The sequence below is a fragment of the Heterodontus francisci genome, chromosome 10 (genome assembly GCF_036365525.1).
Source record: "Heterodontus francisci isolate sHetFra1 chromosome 10, sHetFra1.hap1, whole genome shotgun sequence".
In the NCBI taxonomy this organism is placed as follows: Eukaryota; Metazoa; Chordata; class Chondrichthyes; order Heterodontiformes; family Heterodontidae; genus Heterodontus; species Heterodontus francisci.
The window spans coordinates 100,104,813-100,127,704 of NC_090380.1; the positions used below are offsets into that span (position 1 = coordinate 100,104,813).

Below are 22,892 nucleotides of genomic sequence, written 5' to 3' on the forward strand. Positions count from 1 at the left end.
GAGATAAATAACCAGAGAAGCTGTTTTAGTGGTGTTGATTAAAGGATAACTGGGGCCAGGATACTGGCAGATGAGGTCTCGGTTTAATACCACCTCCTCCAATAGTGTACCCTTCCCTCAGTTCTGTACCAAAGTGTCAGCCTATATTATTTGCTCAAATCTGTGAAATGGGTCTTGAACCTACTTACTCTGGGCAACAAAAGCTACAACTGAGCCAAGCTGACATCAATTTAAATACACAAAAAAACAAATTAAATGAATATTAGGAATTCTCTACAAAGCCTACCTTTTGCATTAACTTCAGGGCACAGGCTAGTGGTCCAACAGAATACTGCTGGGATGTTTTGAGAGTTGAACTGTCACAAATACTATACATTCTTTGAATGGAATGTTGAAGTTTTCCCATTAGCAACACGATTAACATTAAGTGATATAACAACCGATGTGCCAACCACTTTTAATGTAATAAAGATCAGCTTAATTGATGCGATGCGGAGGGTTGCTTCATTGATATTTTGCAGGTAGGGTAAGGAAATTTATTAGAAAATTCTGAAGAGTACATTTGAGTCATTCAAAAATCTGCAAACTAAAGTATCTCTTCACAAATAATTAGAATTATAGAAGCTGGTTCTAAAGTCTTTCCTAGATTGGGTCTGCAGCTGATTTTAGCTAATGGATTGTTGGCCATTAACAAAAATCAGCTTCCTCTTTTTGACATGGTTTGTTGGCTTCTTGCACACATGAGGAGAAAGCTTATTTCTGTTTGGTATTTGCTGCAAAGTTATAAACGCATTGGTGCTCGGGTCTATGGTTTCACCAAGAATAATGAAAGAAGGAAATCTACTCCTGTAGGTGCTAGTGCATTCCAGAATTAGTTGATGTCCTGAGAGCCATTTAAAAATAATATCCAGAAAATCTAAGCGATTCTAGTCCAATCAATGGTCTGGATTATGTTGTCGGCGGGTGCAGCAAATGGCAGCTGCCCTGCATGGGACCCGTGCCACCGCTCCACCACAATAACGTGGTGGGTGGACACTTAACATATTGACGGCGGCTGCCCCCCTCAATTACATGGTGGGAGCAGCATTGGCAACGCCATTCACCGCATCACCTGGTGCAGGAGCAGGTGCTGGCGTCATTTTTAAAAGGCTGCCAGATCTGCAAACAGTTCAACATAATGCAGAGTTAAGCCCTTCCCTCCCCTTCCCCATACAAATCATGGAGAGCTGACCCCCTTCCCCACCTCTGTGTCGCCAGCTTCTCCTGGATGGGAAAGTGAAGGTACATGAGTGCTGCATGACGAGCTCAAAATTGGGAACTGAAGGTAAGCTCGCCGCGAATCAAATTTAAATTTATGCAGAGAGGTATTTTAAATATTTAAAGCAGGGTTCCATCGCAGAGTGGTGGAGGTGCCACCATGGAGCCTCACCACCGCCAGGAAGATCGGGCCCAGCGGTCCCGACGTCAGACTCCATGGCAGCCGCTGCTGCTCCAATTCTCCGGCTCCCCCATCACGAAACCCGACGCCAGGCTGAGAATAAAATACAGCCCAATTTCATCCAAACGGGAATGTGGCTGATATAAATATTTGCAAAAATATAAACATTTTCATCTTTTTTTAATATAGTTTGAGAAAACATTGTACAAGATGATTAAATTCCTCTTTTGACATGCAGTTTCTCCATTACAAGTGACCTTCCTTTCCCCTCTTCCATATTTCCAGCAATATAATTCATTCCACACCGAGAAGGCTGATTGTGACCACACCAGTAGCTGGGGAGGAAGCCCCTCGCTGAACTTTGTATCACCCCAGGAAAACACTTCTCACCAGGAGAACAATGAACTTCTTAATGCCTCATCACATGGGCTTCCTTTCACCTATACCTATGGACACTTCCCCCTGGACCCCCAAGTGTTTGTCAGCAAAAAACAGATGACGCCTAATAGGATAGCTCAGAGTCAAAGGTCACCTTGTGAAACAGCAAGATTCTATGTGGGTGCATTTCAGGCAACTACTGACAGCTGCTGGCATTTGACAAGTTCATCATCAACTCAAAGTCGGTCTCCCTCGAAGAGTCTGCAGGATCACCCTATCAGTGAATCCCAGTATTGCTCTGCACAGAATTACCAGTGTAAGTTATGCTGTTATACTGAGAGCTGCCTAAAATATGTACTTTATACAGGTTTTCATTTGAGTCAAAGTGCTTTACAGTCAATTCATTTCTTTAAGGTACAATCTCTGTTACATAGGCAAATGCAGCAACTATTATATGTAACTCATCTAGTCCCACTCCCCCACATTTTCCCTGTAGCCCTGCAAATGTTTTCGCTTCAGGTAATTATCCAATATAATAAAACTTAGTCTACACATCAGTTATTTGCTCGCTTGAAATGGTTTTAACACAGTTCCTAAAAGTTATTTTCAGTGCTACTTTAAAGCTAAATTGTACATTATGAGATTAATTAAAATAGAATTCTTTAAAGGAAAACAACAAAAAATAACTTTTAGATATGTAAACCTTTTTGGTATCTTTCCTTCGGAGTCTCGTAGACTACTTGATGAGCCAGGAACTCACTTTACATTGATTTCATTATAGGCTTGTATTGGAATAGAGGCCCACACTCCAGCCCTCTAACCAGTGTGTATGATTAATTGTTGGAGATTTAGAATGTTATGTACCTGGGATGAAGTGTCTGGAGTGACACTCTCTTGTCCTCATGGATGCACCTGTCGCTGGGCGAGTACCATGAAGTAGTTAAGTTAGACACTGCAAGGCAAATCAATAATTTTTACAGAGGTGAAGAAATGTGAAGGCAAGATAATAAAACTGCACACACACACACACAATATTTGAATAAGAAAACAAAAGAATTAATGTAGCAATGAAAAAACTACAGCAAACAACCACCAATTTCACTTTGGTCAACAAAAGTTCCCAGTTGTAAGGGTCCTGTCAATTTGTGTACGATAATGTGCCTAATTAAAATTTCAATTGCTCATCACCATGGACAAAATTTGACAAAATGTTAGCTTCAAATGCATTTTGCTGTTTCAAGAGGGTTCTTGATCAAAATAAGATTTTTTTAAAAGTTCATGCCTTGATTTGCATTTGAATTTAAGTGCCTGTCAAGTATCCAATTATGTGCTGTACACAATGTCAAGTGGCAATTACTAGGGTTATAGGACTACGAATAGCTATTTGGGTCACTCTCATTCAAATGTGGAAGAAAAGTTACAAGAATTAACCTCTATAGTTGACCTTGCTGGACATAACCCAAGTAGTGATATTAAATGGAATGTCAAGCATCACTGAAAGTCACTAATAACTAAATGTAACCAGATTAACAATTAACTGACACCCTCTAGAAACAAATTACTTTTCTCCAAAAAATAGGTAGTCTATAAAATACATTCCCAAAAGCTCAAAAAATCCCTACAGCTCTTTGAGGCAGCAAAAAAAATGACTGCAATATGCCTTCAAATTGATCATCTTTGTTAACTGATAATTTATGTCATCCGCCACATTACAAAAGCGTTAACTTAATTTTATGTCTCATAAATTAGATCAAAGCTGTCTTTGAATCTTGGGGGTTTTACACAGGTTACTAAACTTCTCAAAACATTGCTTTCACCATTCAGCATATCATCTAAACATCTCAATTTAATTATTGGCTTGTAAACAATCCATTAACCTGCCTCAGCTGACTGAATTCAAGTGCTGATTTATATAGTGATCCAAAGTACGTAAATCCATTAAGATTAAATGGACATGGTAGCTTCCTTTGCAGTTCCCAAAGTTCCAAAATGCCAGCGACAACATATGGTAGAGTTTCTTGTTTTAATATTAAATCAGCCACTGGTGACATTTTTCAAAAGTAACTGGTATCGTTAATAGGATTCTTGAATGGATTGGTTTGCTAGCACCTTAATTGGATGCTGAAAATAATTGGATATTGACTAAACAAACTAGCCTAATTGGAAACACCAGTTGCCAATTTAGTGCTCATTCAACAGCTATTGCACCCCATCACATTGCGCCTAACAATTTCTTAATATGTTCTTTTCATTTAGGTGTATTGCCTAACGACAGGCATTATGAAGGAGCAACGTCTGCCACCTTCTCAAGTTGTGCATCATCAAGACCAAACAATAAATATAAGGAAGAACCTTACATTAACCCTGTAAAGCAAAACAAAGTAGAATTATTGCTGCCTGCGCAGCATGTTATCAAGGAAGAGTGTAAGGTACTGTTCAAACATAATTCTCAGGAGAAATTATGCAATGATGAAAAGTGTTTTTCAACTTCTTTGAATAATTCGTTATTAACTAAGTCAGACTGTGATGCAGCCAAGCCAATGGCAAGGATAAGCCAACAACTTTTACCAACCCAAACACCATATGAACCAACTAGGAGAATTTGTATGAAAGAGCTCCAGTACGAACATGGCAACCACCACAAACCCAACCTGGACAACATGAATAATGTTAGGGGTATTACAAAACTGAATGAAGGGCGGGTACACGAACAGCAGGAACCATTTTGTATGGGGACATCAGGACAAACCCAGCTTGGATCCTTAAGTTATGGCCAGTTCTTTGCCAAGCATACCTTCCAAAGATCACCTTGTGCGGTTACAGGCTACATCATGGAAAATCGAGGATATGCTGCTGATGAGAAGAATTCTTTTGACTATAGAAATCCAAGTCCAGCATTGAACTCTTCACCAGAACTGCACCAAGAGCCTGTCCTTCCACATTACATAGGAACATCTGTCATCATAACAAATGGGAGGTGACAAGGAATGTATTCATGTAGAGGGCGCATTTGTTACGAAGTAACGAAATAAGAACTTTTCCAGGTACTACAGGAATCTAGGTTTGCAGCTGTACTGGCAAACCATGTATAACATACCCCAAAGCTCGAAAACCTTATTCTGTAGTCTTGAGTTGCTGATGCGTTTTTTTTGTCTCTGAAGTTTCAAGTCTAAGTCAATACATCCTAAGAAGACAAATACAGAAAACGTCATCACTTGTGCAATATCCAAAATGTGGACATGTGGAACCATTCACAGAATGTTGCATTGCCTTCTTATTTGCATTATGGACAGTATGCTTTCCCCCACTAATAACTACTATCTTATTGACTTATATACAACAGACACTATCAATGACAAACAGAAAATTATTTCTTGTCTGTATTGTAAGGTCTTATTTCAGACTCATGAAGGAATAATACTATGTATTAAATGATTGCAGTTATCAAAAACAAGGTCCTTTATTGCTCTGCAGTTTACGCAAAATGCAAATTTGGCCCATGCATTACTCAGTGTTGTAACTCAGAACTTTTAAACAACAAGCTGCTGCTTCTGTGGAAGTCCATGAGAACCAAGTGGTCTTTGCCAAGCTAAATTGTTTCTAAACCACAAATCAAACACAATGGTTTTACATAGACACAAGTATGGGAAACACTCACAGAAAGTGTTGTGCTGAACGATCAAGTGCATAACTGCAGACTACTCCCTTGCTAACCCCTTAACAGAAGAGTTTCACATTGATGTCTCCAGTAGACCAAACATAAAAAAACATGTAGCACATATGCTGTCTCTGTAAAATACAGATGTATTTATCAGAATTGTCACTCAAAAGTCAACGGTGAGAGTTTATTCACATTTTGAATAGAGCAAGAAAAAAACCTTACAATGACACATGAATTCCATTAATTAAATGAGAATTACATCAAAAGGGGATGAGTTTTGGCCCCATCAGAAACATCTGTTTAAAGGACACTATTAAAACATAGGCTGATCTAGTTTTATTACTTATTACAGAAATTAACCTTAAATACAGCTGTCAGATTTCTGTCTTACTAATGTCAATTCACACAAGCTGTTTAATTCAGGAATTTAGCTAATCATCTCAGAACATTTTAGAAAGAATATATAAATAGTAAATAGGGGTTGGTTACTAAGTTGGCTAGTATGGTGCAGAATAACACCACCCCGTACCAGCTGAAGTAGTTCTTGGGGCCTGCCTCTTGGTCTTGCCATAGTGATATAATGGCATGAACGATGATTAGCAACTCTTGGACAGCAAGGATGCTACATCAAGAAAGAGAAATAGTAAATTTTGTTCTGGGGGGGTTGGGGAAAGAACATGAACCACTTAAATGTGTTCATTCTACAGAACTGCATTATTAATATCTACCTATAACACATTAAAAATCTTCATTGGCACATTGGGCTGGATTTTACTCCAAGTGGCAAACAAGTAGCACTTGCCATTCCTTAGATTTGCCCATTGACCTTCTATGGGCGTTTGTGCTGGACGTTCCAGTCAACCAAACAGCACAGCGCCCTCAAAACACCATCTGGGACCTGTGGGACCAGGTCAATCAACTATGTATCTCCTTAACCAATCAGATTGAAGAATTATTAATGAGCAGCGCAATCTGAGCCAGCAAATGTCAACTAGCATATTTAATTCAATGTCAAATCAGATACAGATAGCGAAATAAAGAAAGGGAAAGAAAACTTGGATTAAGAGAGGGAGAGGTAAAAGCGACAGGACGAAAAAGATTTTTTTAAAATTACATGGAGGCTGTACACCTACCCTTATACAAGCTTAGCTCATTATCTGGCAATGATTTCTATTACAAATTCCTATTTCCATATTTGTACTGGAAACTTGTCAATCACATCTTCCTGCCAGGGGAAAACAGGATGAAACACATGACTTTAAAATGGGAACTGAAGTATATCTGTGTGCTGTGGTCCAGTAATCCCCTGCCCTCTAACTCTGCTTCATCTGAATTCATCATTTAATCATGACACCCATTGTGTAACACAAGGGAAATCAATTAGTATATTTTTTAAAACTCTCTCTGCTTTCACCAGGCTTTTCTGTTCAATTTGTGAGATCTAATTGGTCCGAGGGACCACAGCTGGCAGATCTCCCATAATAGGACATACGTACCCTCTCTTATGGGATTAATGTAGGATTAGTATAAGTGGGTGGTTGTTGGTCGGCACAGACTCGGTGGGCCAAAGGGCCTGTTTCAGTGCTGTATCTCTCTATGACTCTCTGACTCTATCACTCTCCTGATTTTCTGCTAATAGTGTGCTGAGAAAAACGTATCAGATTCAAGATTCAGTATCTATTCATTGCCATCTTGCCCCATGGCCTACTGTTTTAATATCTGCACTAGTCAGATAAGTGGCCTAATGGAATCAGCTAGGACATAAAGCAGTGTATGGGGAAAATGAGAAGAGGCCATGAAGAATGAAACCATGTTCAGGGGCAACAGAGGAACATAAGAACAGGAGTAGGCCATTCAATCCCTCAAACTTGTTCCGCCATTCAATGAAATTGTGGCTGATCTGTTACCTAACTTCATATACCTGCCTTTTCCTCATAACCCCTAATACCTTTGCTTAATGAAAATCGATCAATCTGAGATGTGAAATAAACAACTGACCCAGCATCAACTGTTGTTTGCAGAAGAAAATTCCAAATTCCTACCATCTTTTGCATATCAAAGTGGTTCTTAACTTCACTCCTGAAAGGCCTTGTTCCAATTTTTAGGCTATGTCCCAGAGTCCATTTTCCCCAACAAGCAGAGATAGTTTCTCTCTATCTACCCTATTAGTTCCCCGAAATATCTCAGAAAACTTTGAACAAATCACCCTTTAATCTTCTAAATTTCAGTGACTACAACCCTAGTTTGTGTAATCTCTCCTCGTAATGTAACTCTTGGAGTCCAGGGGTGAGAAATTGGGTTTGTTAGTATCTGTTTTTTGGGTGCCCTCAGAGATCCAAAATGGTAGCCACAGTATGCACACGCACCTGCGGGGTGAATTGTGCCAGATGCCACGCTGGTGAGGGAGTTAGCACCCGCGCAGTGAGCAGCCACCGGAAGTAGGCAGAGAAGACAGATCATGATGTCAATCAGCATGCAACACTGATTTAATGCCAGCACTGCCATTTTGGAGCTCAAAGCTCCAGCCAATGGCTTCTCTTAACCTCATACAGCTGAACATATGCTCAGCAACAGGAAGGACCCTGCACCAGTGCTATTTAAAACCATCATCAACAGGCTAGCTGCTATTTGATTCCTTCTGGCTGTTGTTTTGATTCTACAAGAGTTTGGTGCTTTTTATAATTGTTTCCAGTTGCTAAAGTTTACAGGCAGTGGTGTGGCAGGTGCTGAAGGAATTTTTGCTGACTTCAAGGCTTCTGCACAAACCAGTTGCTCTCACACATGGGTGCATTAGTAGTCATTCCACTTGGAATACAGCATCACTTAGAGGCCTGGATTTTACTGAGTTCCCAACATCGGGCTTCATGGTAGGGGGAGCCGGAGGATCGTTCCGGAAGCAGCCCGCCACAGAGCCCGATGCTGGGACTGCCGAGCCCGATCTTCCCGGTGGCGGTGAGGCTTCGTGGCGGCACCCCTGCCAGTGGGCGACGGGACCCGGATTAACATATTTAAATTAATGGAATGAATGCATCTGAATAAAATCAACAGCGATCTTACCTTCGGGCCGCGATCTGAGTGGCAGCCAGCACTCACACGCCTTCACTTACCCATCCAGGGAAAGCAGGTACCAAGTGGTGAGGAAAGGGAGATCTTATGATTTTTAGTGCAGTGGGGTGGGGGGTGGGGGGGGGGGGGGGAGGAACAGGCTCAAATGCAAATTACTAATGTAGGGGAGGGTGAGAAGGGGAGACGTCTGCACTTTGATCAGTTTGGGGGACGAAGGTCAAGAGTTGAAGATAAGTGTTTTGGGGGTTGGAGAGAGAAAATGTTAAATTTAATTGTTATTGGGGGAGAAGGGGGCAATAGATTTATTGGCAGTACATTGGGGGGGGGTCACCCTTTAAAAATTTAAATGACCCAGCAGGGCTGGCTGCACAGGCAGCTGACACCATTGCTGGTGTCGGAGAGCCACGTGATTTTGGGGGGGGGGGTGGGGGGAGCAGCTTGATCTGCTCATTATCCTGGGCCGCATCAAGGAAGGTTGCAGAGCATGGTGGCACAAGGCCTGCACATGCAGGCTGCCATTTTCTCACTCATGGCAGGAGAAGAAAATCCAGCCCAGAGAATGAGCAGAAGCCATGCAGAGTAAGACAGGGTGCTGGAAGTGGAGAAGGAGTAGAATGGCTCTCAGCAGGAGGCCATATCTGTCCATAGTGTTCAGTGTGTAATCTCTGCTGCCCTCTGTCCTATCAACACTTTCCCTTTTGTTCTCCTGGGCCCCACCCCCACTTTACCTGCTTAAAACCTATTGCATTTCTAACCTTTGCCAGTTCTGATGAAAGGTCACAGACCTGAAACATTAACTCTGCTTCAATCTCCACAGATACTGCCAGACCTGCTAGGTATTTCCAGCACTTCCTGTTTTTATTTAGCTAAACAGTACTTTGTAAGTTATTAATACTAAGGTATTTCCCTTTAACTTATTAAAGCACTTGAAAACCCCACGGCACATTTATATGTTACACAGTGTCCTCATTGAAATGATATCTTTTCTGCTAAAAGTCCCAAACTCCTCCCAGTTGCAATGGGTTGGATCTCCCAGTCCTTCTCAAAGTCAATGACCTCTTTGCTCACTTCTTTCGATCAATTTCGACCTGGACTTCCGTGAATAAGGTGATTTCTGGTGACCCTGTTGGTCCTTTTCCCTCTGCAAACCTTAGCTTTTGTACTGGGTTCAAGTCTTAGCAGCCTTTCGATATATCAGTCTTCTGAGAGCATGTGTTTTCCCTCACTATCTCTTCTGAGGCTTCCACTGCTGGGCTTTGTGTTCTGGTCATCCTTACAGACTCCTGACTTCTGAAAGTCTGTTGAATTTATCCAGAATCAAAAGTCAATAGCCATTTGTCTTTTCTAATATTCAGAGTCCACAAGTCTGGCCACAGCAGAACCACCCAGGCCTTCCTTTGTTTCCAGGTGTTAAAAATTTCAACTCAAGATTGCATCTTCAGAGCCCCTGGGTCCCTTTTTAGAAGCTGTGACTCCGGGAGAGAAAAACCCATTGTTCTTCAGGTGTTACGACCTTGCATTCTGCTTTCTAAAGGGTCTTTGATCTGGGCTCCAGGTTTGCATGGTAAACAGGATCCCTGTCTTGTCTCTAGGTAGAGTTGGTGTGAGGTCACATGTCTTTTCTGAATCCTTATAACATTACATTAAAAATCACAGTTTTTAAAAACATAATCAAACTACAAAGTCCAGTGTTCATAACACATCCCCTTAAAATAGAGAATTCATTATCGTAGTAATGATTTTTCTATGACATTATCAACATAAATACTTTCATCATTAACATTTTAATGTTCACACAGGCAACAACAATATTTTATATCTCTGAGTTGTTTTTCTCCATTATACTCTTTCTTCAAATTCTGGACAGAGCATCGGCAATTATATTGCTCTTTTCTGTAACATATACAATCTTTAGGGTAAATGGTTGTAACATTAAACTCCATCTGAATAATCTTGGTCTTGAATTTCTCTAGAAACCTAAATGGATTATGATCAGTGTAAACGGTTATTTCCCCTTGGCCATTATTGACGTATGCTTCAAAATATTGAAGAGCTAATACGAGACCAAGAGCCTCCTTTTCAATAGTGGAGTACGTCTTTTGGTACTTATTTAGTTTTTTAGACAAGTAGCTGACTGGTTGTTCAAGACCAGCATCATCATCCTGGAGTAACACTGCTCCTACTCCTACAGCACTGACATCAATAACTACTTTAAAGGGCTTGCTCAAATTTGGTGCCACCAGGATGGGTTCATTTATTAAAATGGCTTTTAATTTCTCAAATGCCATTTGACAGGATTCTGTTCACTGGACTTTCACGCTCCTTTTTAACAAATTTGTCAGTGGGGTAACTACTGTACTGAAGTTACAAACAAATCTTCAGTAATACGCACACATCCCTAGGAATTGTAATATCTCCTTTTTTGTCTTGGGGACTGGAAAGTCAACTATCGTCTGAGCCTTAGCTGCTCTAGGCAACAATTGACCTTGACCTACGACATGCCCCAAATAGGTGACATTAGCCTTGGGAAACTCACTCTTCACTAAGTTTATTACCAAATTGGCTTTTTATAACTTGTTGAACAGAGCCTTTAAGTATTCAGCATGTCACTGTATACCAATAGGTCATGAATGAACACAACACAATTGCTTAGTCCAGCAATCACCTGGCTAGTCAATGTGGCTTGTGCATTTTTTCATATCAAATGGCATGACCTTACACTGAAATTGACCATCTGGAGTCACAAAGGCAAAATTTTCTTCAGATTAGTTGGTCAAGGGGACTTGCCAATATCTTTTCAGCAAATCAATCTTGCTAATAAAGAATGAATTCCCCATTCTGTCAATGCAATCCTCAAATTGTGGGATTGGATAAGAGTCTGTTTTAGGTACTGCATTGACTTTCCAACAATCAATACAAAATCTTTTGGAACAGTCTGGCTTTGGTACCAGCACAACTGGAGAACTCAAGCTACTTTGACTGGATTCAATTATGTCATTCCTTAGCATATACTGAACCTATTCTCTGACCTGAGGCAATTTATCAGGATTGAGTTGATAAGATTTCTGTTTAATGGGTGTAGCTGTCCCTACATCAACTCCATGAATAGCCAGAGGAGTTCGACCTGGTTTATTTGCACATACTGCTTTAAACTCTTTTAACAGCTCAGCTATGTCCCTTTTATGTTGTTCAGAAAGATGGTGTAGAACTGTAAACTTTCCAACACTTCTGTGTTTGCCATTTTCAGCGCAGGAGGTTCAATCTGAGAGTTCTCGGTCTCTGCCTCTGCATCCAGATCATTGAAAGTAACATTATCCTTATCCTCCTCTTCTGTCACTTGGTTTACATTTACTGGCTGACAAGGTGCATGGTCATAGTATTTTTTCAACATATTCACATGACACACCCTTTGACTACTCTGTCTATCTGGGGTACTACCTAAATAGTTCACTTCACTGAGTTTCCTCTTAGTGAAGTAAGGTTCACTGAACCTAGCTTTCAATGGTTCCCCAAACAAAGGCAACAAAATTAGCACCTTGTCTCCAGGTTGAAAGCTACGTGCCTTAGCTGTTCTAACTACTTGTGTTTCATCACTTGCTGAGAACCTTGAGATGTTCTCTAGCCATCTCACAAGCTCTTGTGAGTTTTTTTTTATTTGTTTGGGGGATTTGGCCTTCGCTGGCTAGGCCAGTATTTATTGCACACCCCTAATTGCTCTTGAGAAGGTGGTGGTGAGCTGCTTTCTTGAACCACTGCAGTCCTTGGGGTGAAGATACACCCACAGTGCTGTTGGGAAAGGAGTTCTAGGATTTTGACCCAGCGACAGTGAAGAAGCAGCGATATAGTTCCAAGTCAGGATGGTGTGTGGCTTGGAGGGGAACTTGCAGATGGTGCTGTTCTCATGCATCTGCTGCCCTTGTCATTCTAGGTTGTAGAGGTCACAGGTTTAGAAGGTGCTGTCAAAGGCGCCTTGGTGAATTGCTGCACTGCATCTTGTAGATGGTACACACTGCTGCCACTGTGCATCGGTGGTGGAGGGAGTGAATGTTGAGGGTAGTGGATGGGTTGCCAATCAAGTGGGCTGCTTTGTCCTGGATGGTGTCGAGCTTCTTGAGTGTTGTTGAAGCTGCACCCATCCAGGCAACTGGACAGTATTCCATCATACTCCTGACTTGTGCTTTGTAGATTGTGGACCGACATTGGGGAGACAGGAGGTGAGTTACTTGCCATAGAATTTCGAGCCTCTGACCTACTCTTATAGCCACAGCATTTATGTGGCTGGTCAAGTTCAGTTTCTGGTCAATGGTAACCTCCAGGATGTTGATAGTGGGGGGTTTAGCAATGGTAATGCCGTTGAATGTCAAGGGAAGATGGTTAGATTCTGTCGTTTGAGATGGTTATTTCCTGGCACTTGTGTGGCGCGAATGTTACTTGCCACTTATCAGCCCAAGCCTGAATGTTCTCCAGGACTTGCTGCATATGAACATGGGCTGCTTCAATATCTGAGAAGTCGCGAATGGTTCTGAACATTGTGCAATCTTCAGCGAGCATCCCCACTTCTGACCTTATGATGGAGGGAAGGTCAAGAGCTGAGTGACCCTGGTGAAATCCAAACTCAGCATCAGTGAGCATGTAATTGCTGAGCAAGTGCCGCTTGATAGCACTGTTAACGATTCCTTCCAACACTTTGCTGATGATCAGGAGTAGACCGACAGGGCGGTAATTGGCCGGGTTGGATTGTCCTGCTTTTTGTGTACAGGACACACCTAGGCAATTTTCCACTTTGCTGGGTAGATGCCAGTGTTGTAACTGTACTGGAACAGCTTGGCTAGGGGCGCGGCAAGTTCTGGAGCACAAGTCTTCAGTATTATTGCCACAATGTTGTCAGGGCCCATAGCCTTTACAGTATCCAGTGCCTTCAGCTGTTTCTTGATGTCACGTGGAGTGAATCGGTTTGGCTGAAGACTGGCATCTGTAATGCTGGGGACGTCAGAAGGAGGCCAAGATGGATCATCCACTCAGCACTTCTGGCTGAAGATGGATGCAAATGCTTCAGCTTTGTCTTTTGCACTGATGTGCCGGGCTCCCCCATCGTTGAGGATGGTGATATTTGTGGAGCCTCCTGCTCCTGTTAGTTACTTTTGTCCACCATCACATAATCTAAAAGTATGGTTTCCTCTTCCTGTACCAAAAATCTTTCCTTAATGAGTTTAAGGGTCTCCCCCAACCTCATGCCTATAGACCAATTCAAATGGACTGAAACCAGTGAACCCATTTGGTGTGTCCCTGCTGGCAAATAATAAAAATGATATTTCCTTTTCCAATCATGAGGATACTCAAAACAATAGGCCTTATTCACACTCTTTAGGGTTTGGTGATATCTTTCACCTTGTGACTGTGGTTGATAAGTGGACGATTTGAGCTGTTACACTCCTGAATTACCCATGACCTCTTGAAATAACCCTGACATGAAATTTGACCCCGGTCCGACTGTACTTCTTTTGGCAACCCATATTGAATGAAAAAACTGAATTAAACCCTCAATCACAACTTTCGCTGTGATCGTTTCAAGGGTGTTGCCTCCGGTATAGTGGTATAGTGGTAATGTCACTAAGCTAACAATTCAAGGGCCCAAGTAATGCCTTGGGGACATGGGTTCAAATCGCACCACATCGATGGTGGAATTTAAATTTAATTAATAAAAATCTGGAATTGAAAGCTCGATGGGCTGAATAGCCTCCTTCTGTGGTGTTAATGACTCTATGACTTTATAAGAAGCATCTTCGGAATTCCCAATTGGATTTCTTGGTGACTATCGTATATTGATGGCCTCAACTTGTGCTCTTCCCTCAAGTGAACATACGAACATAAGAATTAGGAACAGGAGTAGGCCACTCGGACCCTCAGGCCTGCTCCGCCATTCAACAAAATCATGGCTGATCTGATTGTGACCTCAACTCCACATTCCCGCCTACCCCCGATAACCTTTCACCTCCCTGCTTATCAGGAATCTATCTACCTCTGCCTTAAAAATATTCAAAGACTCTGCTTGCACTGCCTTTTGAGGAAGAGAATTCCAAAGACATCCTTGTAAATCTTCTCTGCACCCTCTCTAGTTTCTCTATATCCCTTTTGTAATATAGCGAACAGAACTGCATGCAGTACTCTAAGTGTAGTCTAACTAAGGGTCGATACAGGTTTAGCATAATGTTACGACCACATGGTGTGACATGAGTGGTTCCCACTGTTCAACTCCCCACCTGACGGCAACAAGTGTATTTGTATTAGAGTTTAGACCCTTGGTGTTTTATTTTTCAAATAAACAGACAGCGACATGTTTTAAAAACAGAAAGTCAATTGTTTATTGATCAATATGCCTTATCCTGAAATTGTCGCAATCACATCTACTCACGCATTCGTTCACATGCACACCTACACAAGAAACAGATTAAGAAGGGAAAAATGACTTTTAGACGGGGAGAGGGTTGCGATAAACCTGTTGAATTCCTCTTGGAAATCAAATTCTCGATGGATGTAAGCCTGAGATGATTGTAGATTTCTCTCTTGATTAATGGTTCTGTTGAAGATGGTGGGTTACTTCTAGCTCTCACTGCTGTATAATGCGGATGTCAGATACTGTAGCAGGGTGCGTATTTTTTCTGCCGTGGCTGAAACACAAGATGTTAGGATATTGCTTCTTCCTACTCTCTCTCTCTCTCTCTCTCTCTCTCTGGCTGTCTTTTTTTTAAGGTAAAGCTGTTATCTCTCACCTCCTGTTAGGAGACAATCTGGTCTCTTCTCCATGGTGATTATACAATGGCCCAGGACATGGCTGCTTCACACCTTCTTTGTTTCAGAGGAAGACATTCAATTCTGGAATGTTTTTGCATAGGTGTAGGATGGGTTCAACTGACATACTTAGCTTTGAAGATTTATCCTTTGTCTTTGTCGGACACAAATACACAAAAGGCCAATCCCTTTTCCTTCGGCAGCCATTTTGGACTATTTCTCATTTTTTTAAACTGAAGGTTCATTTTTTTTTAAAGACAATGTTAGTTTTTCATAACTCTTCAGAGTTAGTCCATAATTGTTGTATCATGGCACTTCCACAATATGTGACAATAACTTCCTACAATAAATCCCTCTAGAAATAAAGCCTAGTACTTGGCTTGCTTTTTTTAAAATGCCCTTTCTAACCTATGGTGCACCTTTTCGTGATTGATGTATTTGCACACCGTGATCCCTTTGTTCCTTTACCCCACCTAGACTTGCATCTTCCAAGTAATAAGTGAGCTCCCTATTCCTCCAGTGTCGGGTTCTGTGGTGGGCCTGTGCCGCAACCATCTTCTGGCCTCCCACCACAGAGCCCAATGTCATGGGCTTGGTAAATTCCAACCCAGGGTGTGACTCATGACAGAAATTCAGAGAAGGTGGTTCAGCTCTGAGTGCTAAACTGGTCCTGATTTTGTGGTCAACTTAAAGCAAAGCTGCTGATCTCGAAGAAAGCTGCCCACAAAGATCTAGCGATCTCTGTGGCACAGTTTTCCCCTTTCCCAATGTCACTTGGCACCAAGTTAATGGGATTCCAGGCATCCAGCAACAGAGGTGACCTCAAGCGGGGAAACAGCCAATCACGTTGAAGTATTCTCGCGGACAGCAAATCAGGAAGTAAAAACCACTGAAACCCTTCACTTTTAATTTTTTAATTTTACAGATAGTGAAATAAATGATTGGGACATATACATTGGTAGAAGCTAAAATATCATAAATTTCTAAAAAATTATTTCACAAATTTGTGGAATTTCTTATCATGTTAGAGAAATTTGATATTCAACAAATATAAAATTAGCTTTTCAGGGTCAGCGAGGCTCTTTAGCAGTAATTTTGAACTTAATACGCCATTATAAACCCAGTCAATCCTCATTCAGCAAAATGTAGCTTTTTCAAGGGAACTTGCAATGTGACTAAGGGGGTGAACTATGCCAGCAGTAATCTTCCTTCCACAGATGTTCACAAAACAACAGCTCAAACTTTTTTACAAATGCATTTCCTAGCCCTATTGTCCCCTTTACTTGGTTTGAAATTTTAAAAAGAGCGTAAAAGTGACAGTCCTCATCAGTTCGATTAATGTTCCTTGATTGCAGTCTGGGGTTGGGGTGGGGGGGCACCTCAGCAGCATACCCTTTGGAGAAGCATAGAATCATTGACAGCAACTTCTGCATTCCCACGTTTATCTGGGTGTGTGCAGACTCCAGAAGTTGCTCTCAGTTTCAGAGTAGTAAGGATGGCTAAATCGGGGCATTGCTTTCTAAGAATAACACGAAAATGAGTTGACCAGTTGCTCAGACGATTTCTCTTCAAGCCTGCATAAATGACATGTATATTTTTATTCTACCTCATCATGTCAAACTATCTCAAAGCAGTTCACACGGCAATCAAAATGCAAGTCTTGTGTTTTTGTTTATTCTGTGCCAGTAGCGCCCCACAAACAGCCAGGAGATGAATGACCGGATACCCTTTCTTTTGAAGGTACTGGTTGATGATGACCAGAACATAAGGACAGCATCTTGTTTTTCCTCACTTAGTTCCATGGGATCTCTAACATTCATCTGGACCCCCGGACGTATTTATCTTATCTGAAAGATGGCACCTCTGACAATACAGTACTTCCTTAGTACTGCACTGGAGTGTCAGGCTGCATTATGAGCTCAAATTCTGCTTTGGGCCCCATAGGCACACCTGATGTTATTGATTTCCTTTCAGGTCTGTCATCTAAAAAAACCCAGTTCAGTCAACACACAAGTTGCTTTTAGAACTTTAAAAAAAATAACATGTTAAAAATCTCCTAACATAAAAGGATTACTTGGCAATCATTTGAGACAGTATTGAATTGAGGGAGGAAGACTAGATTTGATGAATAAAGTCCAAATTCAAAAAACTTATTGCTAGTAAATATTTGTTTCGCATGATGAACTGAGCGCATGACAGTACAAGAATCAAATGCTCGTATATCACAAACACAAGCACCATTATCAAACTGTAAGTGAGGATTACTAAATAATTTGTTTCCTCTTGCTTTGAGGGGTCGTGTACTCTTGCTTTAAAATATATAAATATAAGTCATTGCATAAAAAGCAATTGACGGGGTTGTGGTTGTGGGGCAGACTTTTAAATACAATACTGATTTACGTAATAGGTTTTTGGGTTACATGTGGTCCATTGATTGAATAATCAGTTTTTAACTTGGGAATCTCAGTTTTGAATTCTTTTACTGCCAAAAAGACCCTTATGAGTAATCTCCTTGCACAAGGAGCTAATATTTTAACTCGTTAAGCCATTTTGGCACTGTACCCCTACCAAGGCTAATATATTCATCCTGAGGTGCGGGGCCCAAAACTGAACACAGAACTGCATATGGGGGCCTGACCAAGGCTCTGTACAACTGAAGCAAAATTTCAAAGGAGAAGTAGAACATGTTTATAGGCCAACACAAGGAAAGGGAAGGAAGAGTAGCTTACAGGCCACGAAGGCAGAGTACAGTAAGAGGGCAGAGAAGCGTTAGAGGTCTGGAGTGAAGATCGTCAGTCAGAAGACTGCAGAGTGGAGCTGGAGTCCAAAGGAAGCAGCCACACTCGTGCAACCAGTGGCACCAGCACAGTAAGCCTTGAGAAGGGAAGGAGGAAAACGTGAAGGGTGGAGGGGAGGGGGGGGGGGGGGCCAGTGGTGGGGCAAAGGTGATGGGGAAGGGGGGGAGGGAAGGGGGAAGGTGAGATGAGGAGGGGAGGGGTAGGAGCGGGAGAGAAAGATAGAGGGACTGAGGAAGAGGGGAAGAAGAAAGTGGAGGGAGGGACAAGGGAAAGATAAAGGGAGAAGGGGGAAAGGTGGAGGGAATAAAAGTTACATTTTATAAACACTTTTAAAAACCATTTGTCAGATTGTTAGAAAATTAAAGTTTTAGATTTCTAAAAGCAGCGTGGTACAATTAAAGTATATACCAGCTCTACTTCAGATTGTTATATATGGTTCTCTAATCTGACAGCCACACAGAGGGAAACATCCCACATAGTCATATATCTAATAAGATCATGCAAGCTTAAAGTAAGAATACCTTATGAAGGTTTCAATCTTCTATGGGGGAAATCCACATTTCTTAGGAAAATTTAAAACAAAATTGCTATGGGCTGCGATTCCCAAAGTTCTTCAGTGCTGTCACAGTGTATACCGGGTTACACTGAAATCCATACCTATAAGTGATCAGTCACGGCCCACAGTGCGATCAAGTGAAGAAACCCAAACACCCTGCAATTGGCTATCTCAATTTTCCCATAAAATCAAAGCACTACAAGAGATAACAAAAATCTGAAGCATTCTATTTCTTGCCACTAGAAAGCATGCTAAATTGGACTTCCATCCACAATACTGAAATCTGAGAGCTTGTATTTACAGCAAAGGTAAAGATAGGGGTGAACAGACAGACACTGGGGTTCTTCAATAATTAAAAAAAATGATTACAGGCAAATTGAGTTGAGCTATGATCGAATTAAATGGTGGAATAGGCTCAAGTGTTTGAAGGCCTGCTCCTGCTCCTCTAACTTCAATCTTAGCTAATTTATCACCATTCATGAAGTATCCATTTTGTCTATTTTTCTTTACTAGTAACTCCTTCAAATCAACTTACTTCAAGCCACAGTTTTTAACCTGAAGGCTGCTTAGTGCAGGGAGAGTTGCCAGCACTTCCAACAGAGAATCACATAGTAGCTTCCAAATTTCAACCCAAAGCACTCTCTACTCTCTCAATTTCCAAATCCAGCAACTACACCCAGTAACTAATGTAATTTGATAAATGACCAACAGTTATGCCAGACTTTCTTTTTACAAGGTGCAGCTGGGTACTTAGATCTGTCAACATTTGATACATGTTTTGAATTTTTGACTTATTTTCCCTATAAAATTGACAAATATCCTTGCCTTTTCTTACCCTAAGATCAGCTGGCAGTGCAAAATTTTTGAAAGGTAGTTTAACAGCAAACAGCTGGACTGCGTGATTCCAAGGTACTTTTTTTTAAAAGAAAGAGCTGATTTGAGATTTCCCTTCTCTCAAAACCAGCTAAAGCCAAAGAAAATCTTTTAAAGTTCTGCCTGCTGCTGTGTGAATTGAAAGTTGTTGCTTTGCATAGTTCAAGTTTCTGTTATTGCCTGCTCTGCTCAGACGCAGAAATTTCTCATTGGTGACACAACAGTTGAATAATATCATTGGCTGCAAACCTCTCCAGAAACAAAACCTTCAGACAAACCACATATCAGCCTGCATCCCTACACAAGGTTACAGCTAAACCCTTGGTTTATTAACCATCTGAGGATATTTGGTAAACTGTAAAAAATTATGCTTCAGCTACTTCTTAAAGTCACACCTTCCAGTCAGTGATCCTGATGAACAAGAACTGTGCTGCACACAATTGAGATCTGTCTGAAGCTCAAGTTGCATTAGTTCCATACCCACATTAACATTCAGCATAAATCTAACAGAATTCCCTGTTTGACCCATTAAAATAAATTGTGGCTATTGTTAGTGCATTTTACTGAGGGGCACAGGTTTCACAGTTGGGGCACCGACACTACCGAATGGCCTAAGAAGCAGCTAACCAGGCCAACACCCAGGGTGGGGGAATTGGAGAAAGAACATTGCTGACTAATGAGGAGCAGGGAACAGCAGTCGGGAAAATGGTTACGTGACCAAAGGAGCAACCGGTCATAGCTGAGAACAGGCAAATTATGTCCAGTTCACCAATGCAAAGTTAAACAACTGCTTAAAAAGTTTCAGTCTGTTGCACAATTAATGTTAGTGAGATATAAACTGTTCTATGTTAAATTCCACCAGTTTGCTCAACTGCAAAATAGTAAGAGACACCAACCTCTTACAGAAGAGACCCATGGGGAAATCTGAGCCATGAATCTGGAATAAAGGCTAATAAAAAATATCCACTTAGAAATACATAGCAGTGACAGATGCTTGGCCTAAATATAAAATGGAGTTAATTTCAATGTCTTGTGATACATTAAAATCATTAAGGAGGGGCAAGAACCAAGGTGATTTTGTGGAGTGACGATTATGCCTCCCAGTTTATTTAATACAATCACAGTCACTTTACATAAGATTTCTCTCAAGGAATGGTTCAGGCAGGAATCTTGCAACTTTTTCTCTCTGGACTCCTGGAGTGGAGATTTGTTTCAGATTCCAAAAGAAAGACTTGCATTTATATAGCAACTTACACAATGTCAAGATGTCCCAAAACAATTTATAGACAATGAACTACTTTTGAAGTATCGTCATTGTCCAAGATACTTCCAATTCAGGAGACTGACCATCTTATATTTCCAGTTGCCTGTGATCTTTAAAAAGTATAAAATGGACTTTTTGCTCAGTTGCCACAAATGCTTCTCAATGCATTTTAGGAGAAATCCTCAAAGTAGAGAGTAACAGATGAGTAGTTAGCACGACTGTTTCCTCACATCTACTTTTTTGTTAAATTGGTCGCGATGAAAACTTTATGCTAAATAAACTTTCATCACTCATCCCACCTCTAGAACAGATTTCACATCTGAATACCAGCTCCCAGCTTAAATAGATTTGCTGATTTATTGGGCTGCATTTTACCAGCCCCACAACATCTGGGGTCGTGGCAGAGGGGCCCATAAAATACTTGCGGGAGCAGCCCACCACGACCCCCAACGCAAAGAAGGCCCCGCTGCATATTGCCAGCGGTGGTGAGGCCTTGGTGCAGCCCCTCTGCCGCCAAGCGGTGGGGCCTTCATTTAAATATTAAAATCAATTAAGATAAATGCAGATGAACTTACCTGGTCCCGGCGGCCAACCCACGCCGATTTTACGCAACTCGCGCACCTTCGGAACTCTGTACGGAGTTCTGAGGCGAGACACTGGTGGCAAGGGGCAGGACTGAAAATTTCAGGGTGGGAGGGGTGGGGGAGCGGTGAAGACCACTCCAATTGGTTGCGGGGATGGTGGGAAGGAGGTTAGGGTCAAAGGGGATAAAGCTCGGTAGGGGGAAGGTCATGAGTGAAAACTCACTTTTTTGGCAGGATTCTTTTGGGCCTCCTTATCTCGAGAGACAATGGATACGCGCCTGGAGGTGGTCAGTGGTTTGTGAAGCAGCGCCTGGAGTGGCTATAAAGGCCAATTCTGGAGTGACAGGCTCTTCCACAGGTGCTGCAGAGAAATTTGTTTGTTGGGGCTGTTGCACAGTTGGCTCTCCCCTTGCGCCTCTGTCTTTTTTCCTGCCAACTACTAAGTCTCTTCGACTCGCCGCAATTTAGCCCTGTCTTTATGGCTGCCCGCCAGCTCTGGCGAATGCTGGCAACTGACTCCCACGACTTGTGATCAATGTCACATGATTTCATGTCGCGTTTGCAGACGTCTTTATAACGGAGACATGGACGGCCGGTGGGTCTGATACCAGTGGCGAGCTCGCTGTACAATGTGTCTTTGGGGATCCTGCCATCTTCCATGCGGCTCACATGGCCAAGCCATCTCAAGCGCCGCTGACTCAGTAGTGTGTATAAGCTGGGGATGTTGGCCGCTTCAAGGACTTCTGTGTTGGAGATATAGTCCTGCCACCTGATGCCAAGTATTCTCCGAAGGCAGCGAAGATGGAATGAATTGAGACGTCGCTCTTGGCTGGCATACGTTGTCCAGGCCTCGCTGCCGTAGAGCAAGGTACTGAGGACACAGGCCTGATACACTCGGACTTTTGTGTTCCGTGTCAGTGCGCCATTTTCCCACACTCTCTTGGCCAGTCTGAACATAGCAGTGGAAGCCTTACCCATGCGCTTGTTGATTTCTGCATCTAGAGACAGGTTACTGGTGATAGTTGAGCCTAGGTAGGTGAACTCTTGAACCACTTCCAGAGCGTGGTCGCCAATATTGATGGATGGAGCATTTCTGACATCCTGCCCCATGATGTTCGTTTTCTTGAGGCTGATGGTTAGGCCAAATTCATTGCAGGCAGACGCAAACCTGTCGATGAGACTCTGCAGGCATTCTTCAGTGTGAGATGTTAAAGCAGCATCGTCAGCAAAGAGGAGTTCTCTGATGAGGACTTTCCGTACTTTGGACTTCGCTCTTAGACGGGCAAGGTTGAACAACCTGCCCCCTGATCTTGTGTGGAGGAAAATTCCTTCTTCAGATAGGACAAAAAAAATCACCTGATTATCCATTTGGGTGGGTGGGAGAGGGGATTGGAAATGTTAATCAAATATTATCCAATTTTTGCACATCCCGGTCCCTTTAAACATTTAAATAGCACTGAAGGGCTTGAAACCCTTTAAGATGGT

At 41.9% G+C, this 22,892-nt stretch overlaps 1 protein-coding gene across 3 annotated transcripts in view; it reads left to right on the plus strand.

Annotated features, from left to right (window-relative positions):
• sim2 (SIM bHLH transcription factor 2) overlaps positions 1-5,227 on the plus strand; it is a 106,393-nt gene extending 101,166 nt beyond the window's left edge. For all 3 annotated transcript variants that reach the window (XM_068040041.1, XM_068040042.1, XM_068040044.1), the window contains 2 exons: positions 1,724-2,132; positions 4,073-5,227. In XM_068040041.1, the coding sequence (XP_067896142.1) occupies positions 1,724-2,132; positions 4,073-4,797 (1,134 nt within the window). In that variant the 3' untranslated portion in view covers positions 4,798-5,227. The remainder of the gene's footprint in view (positions 1-1,723; positions 2,133-4,072) is intronic.
• Positions 5,228-22,892: the final 17,665 nt, after the last annotated feature.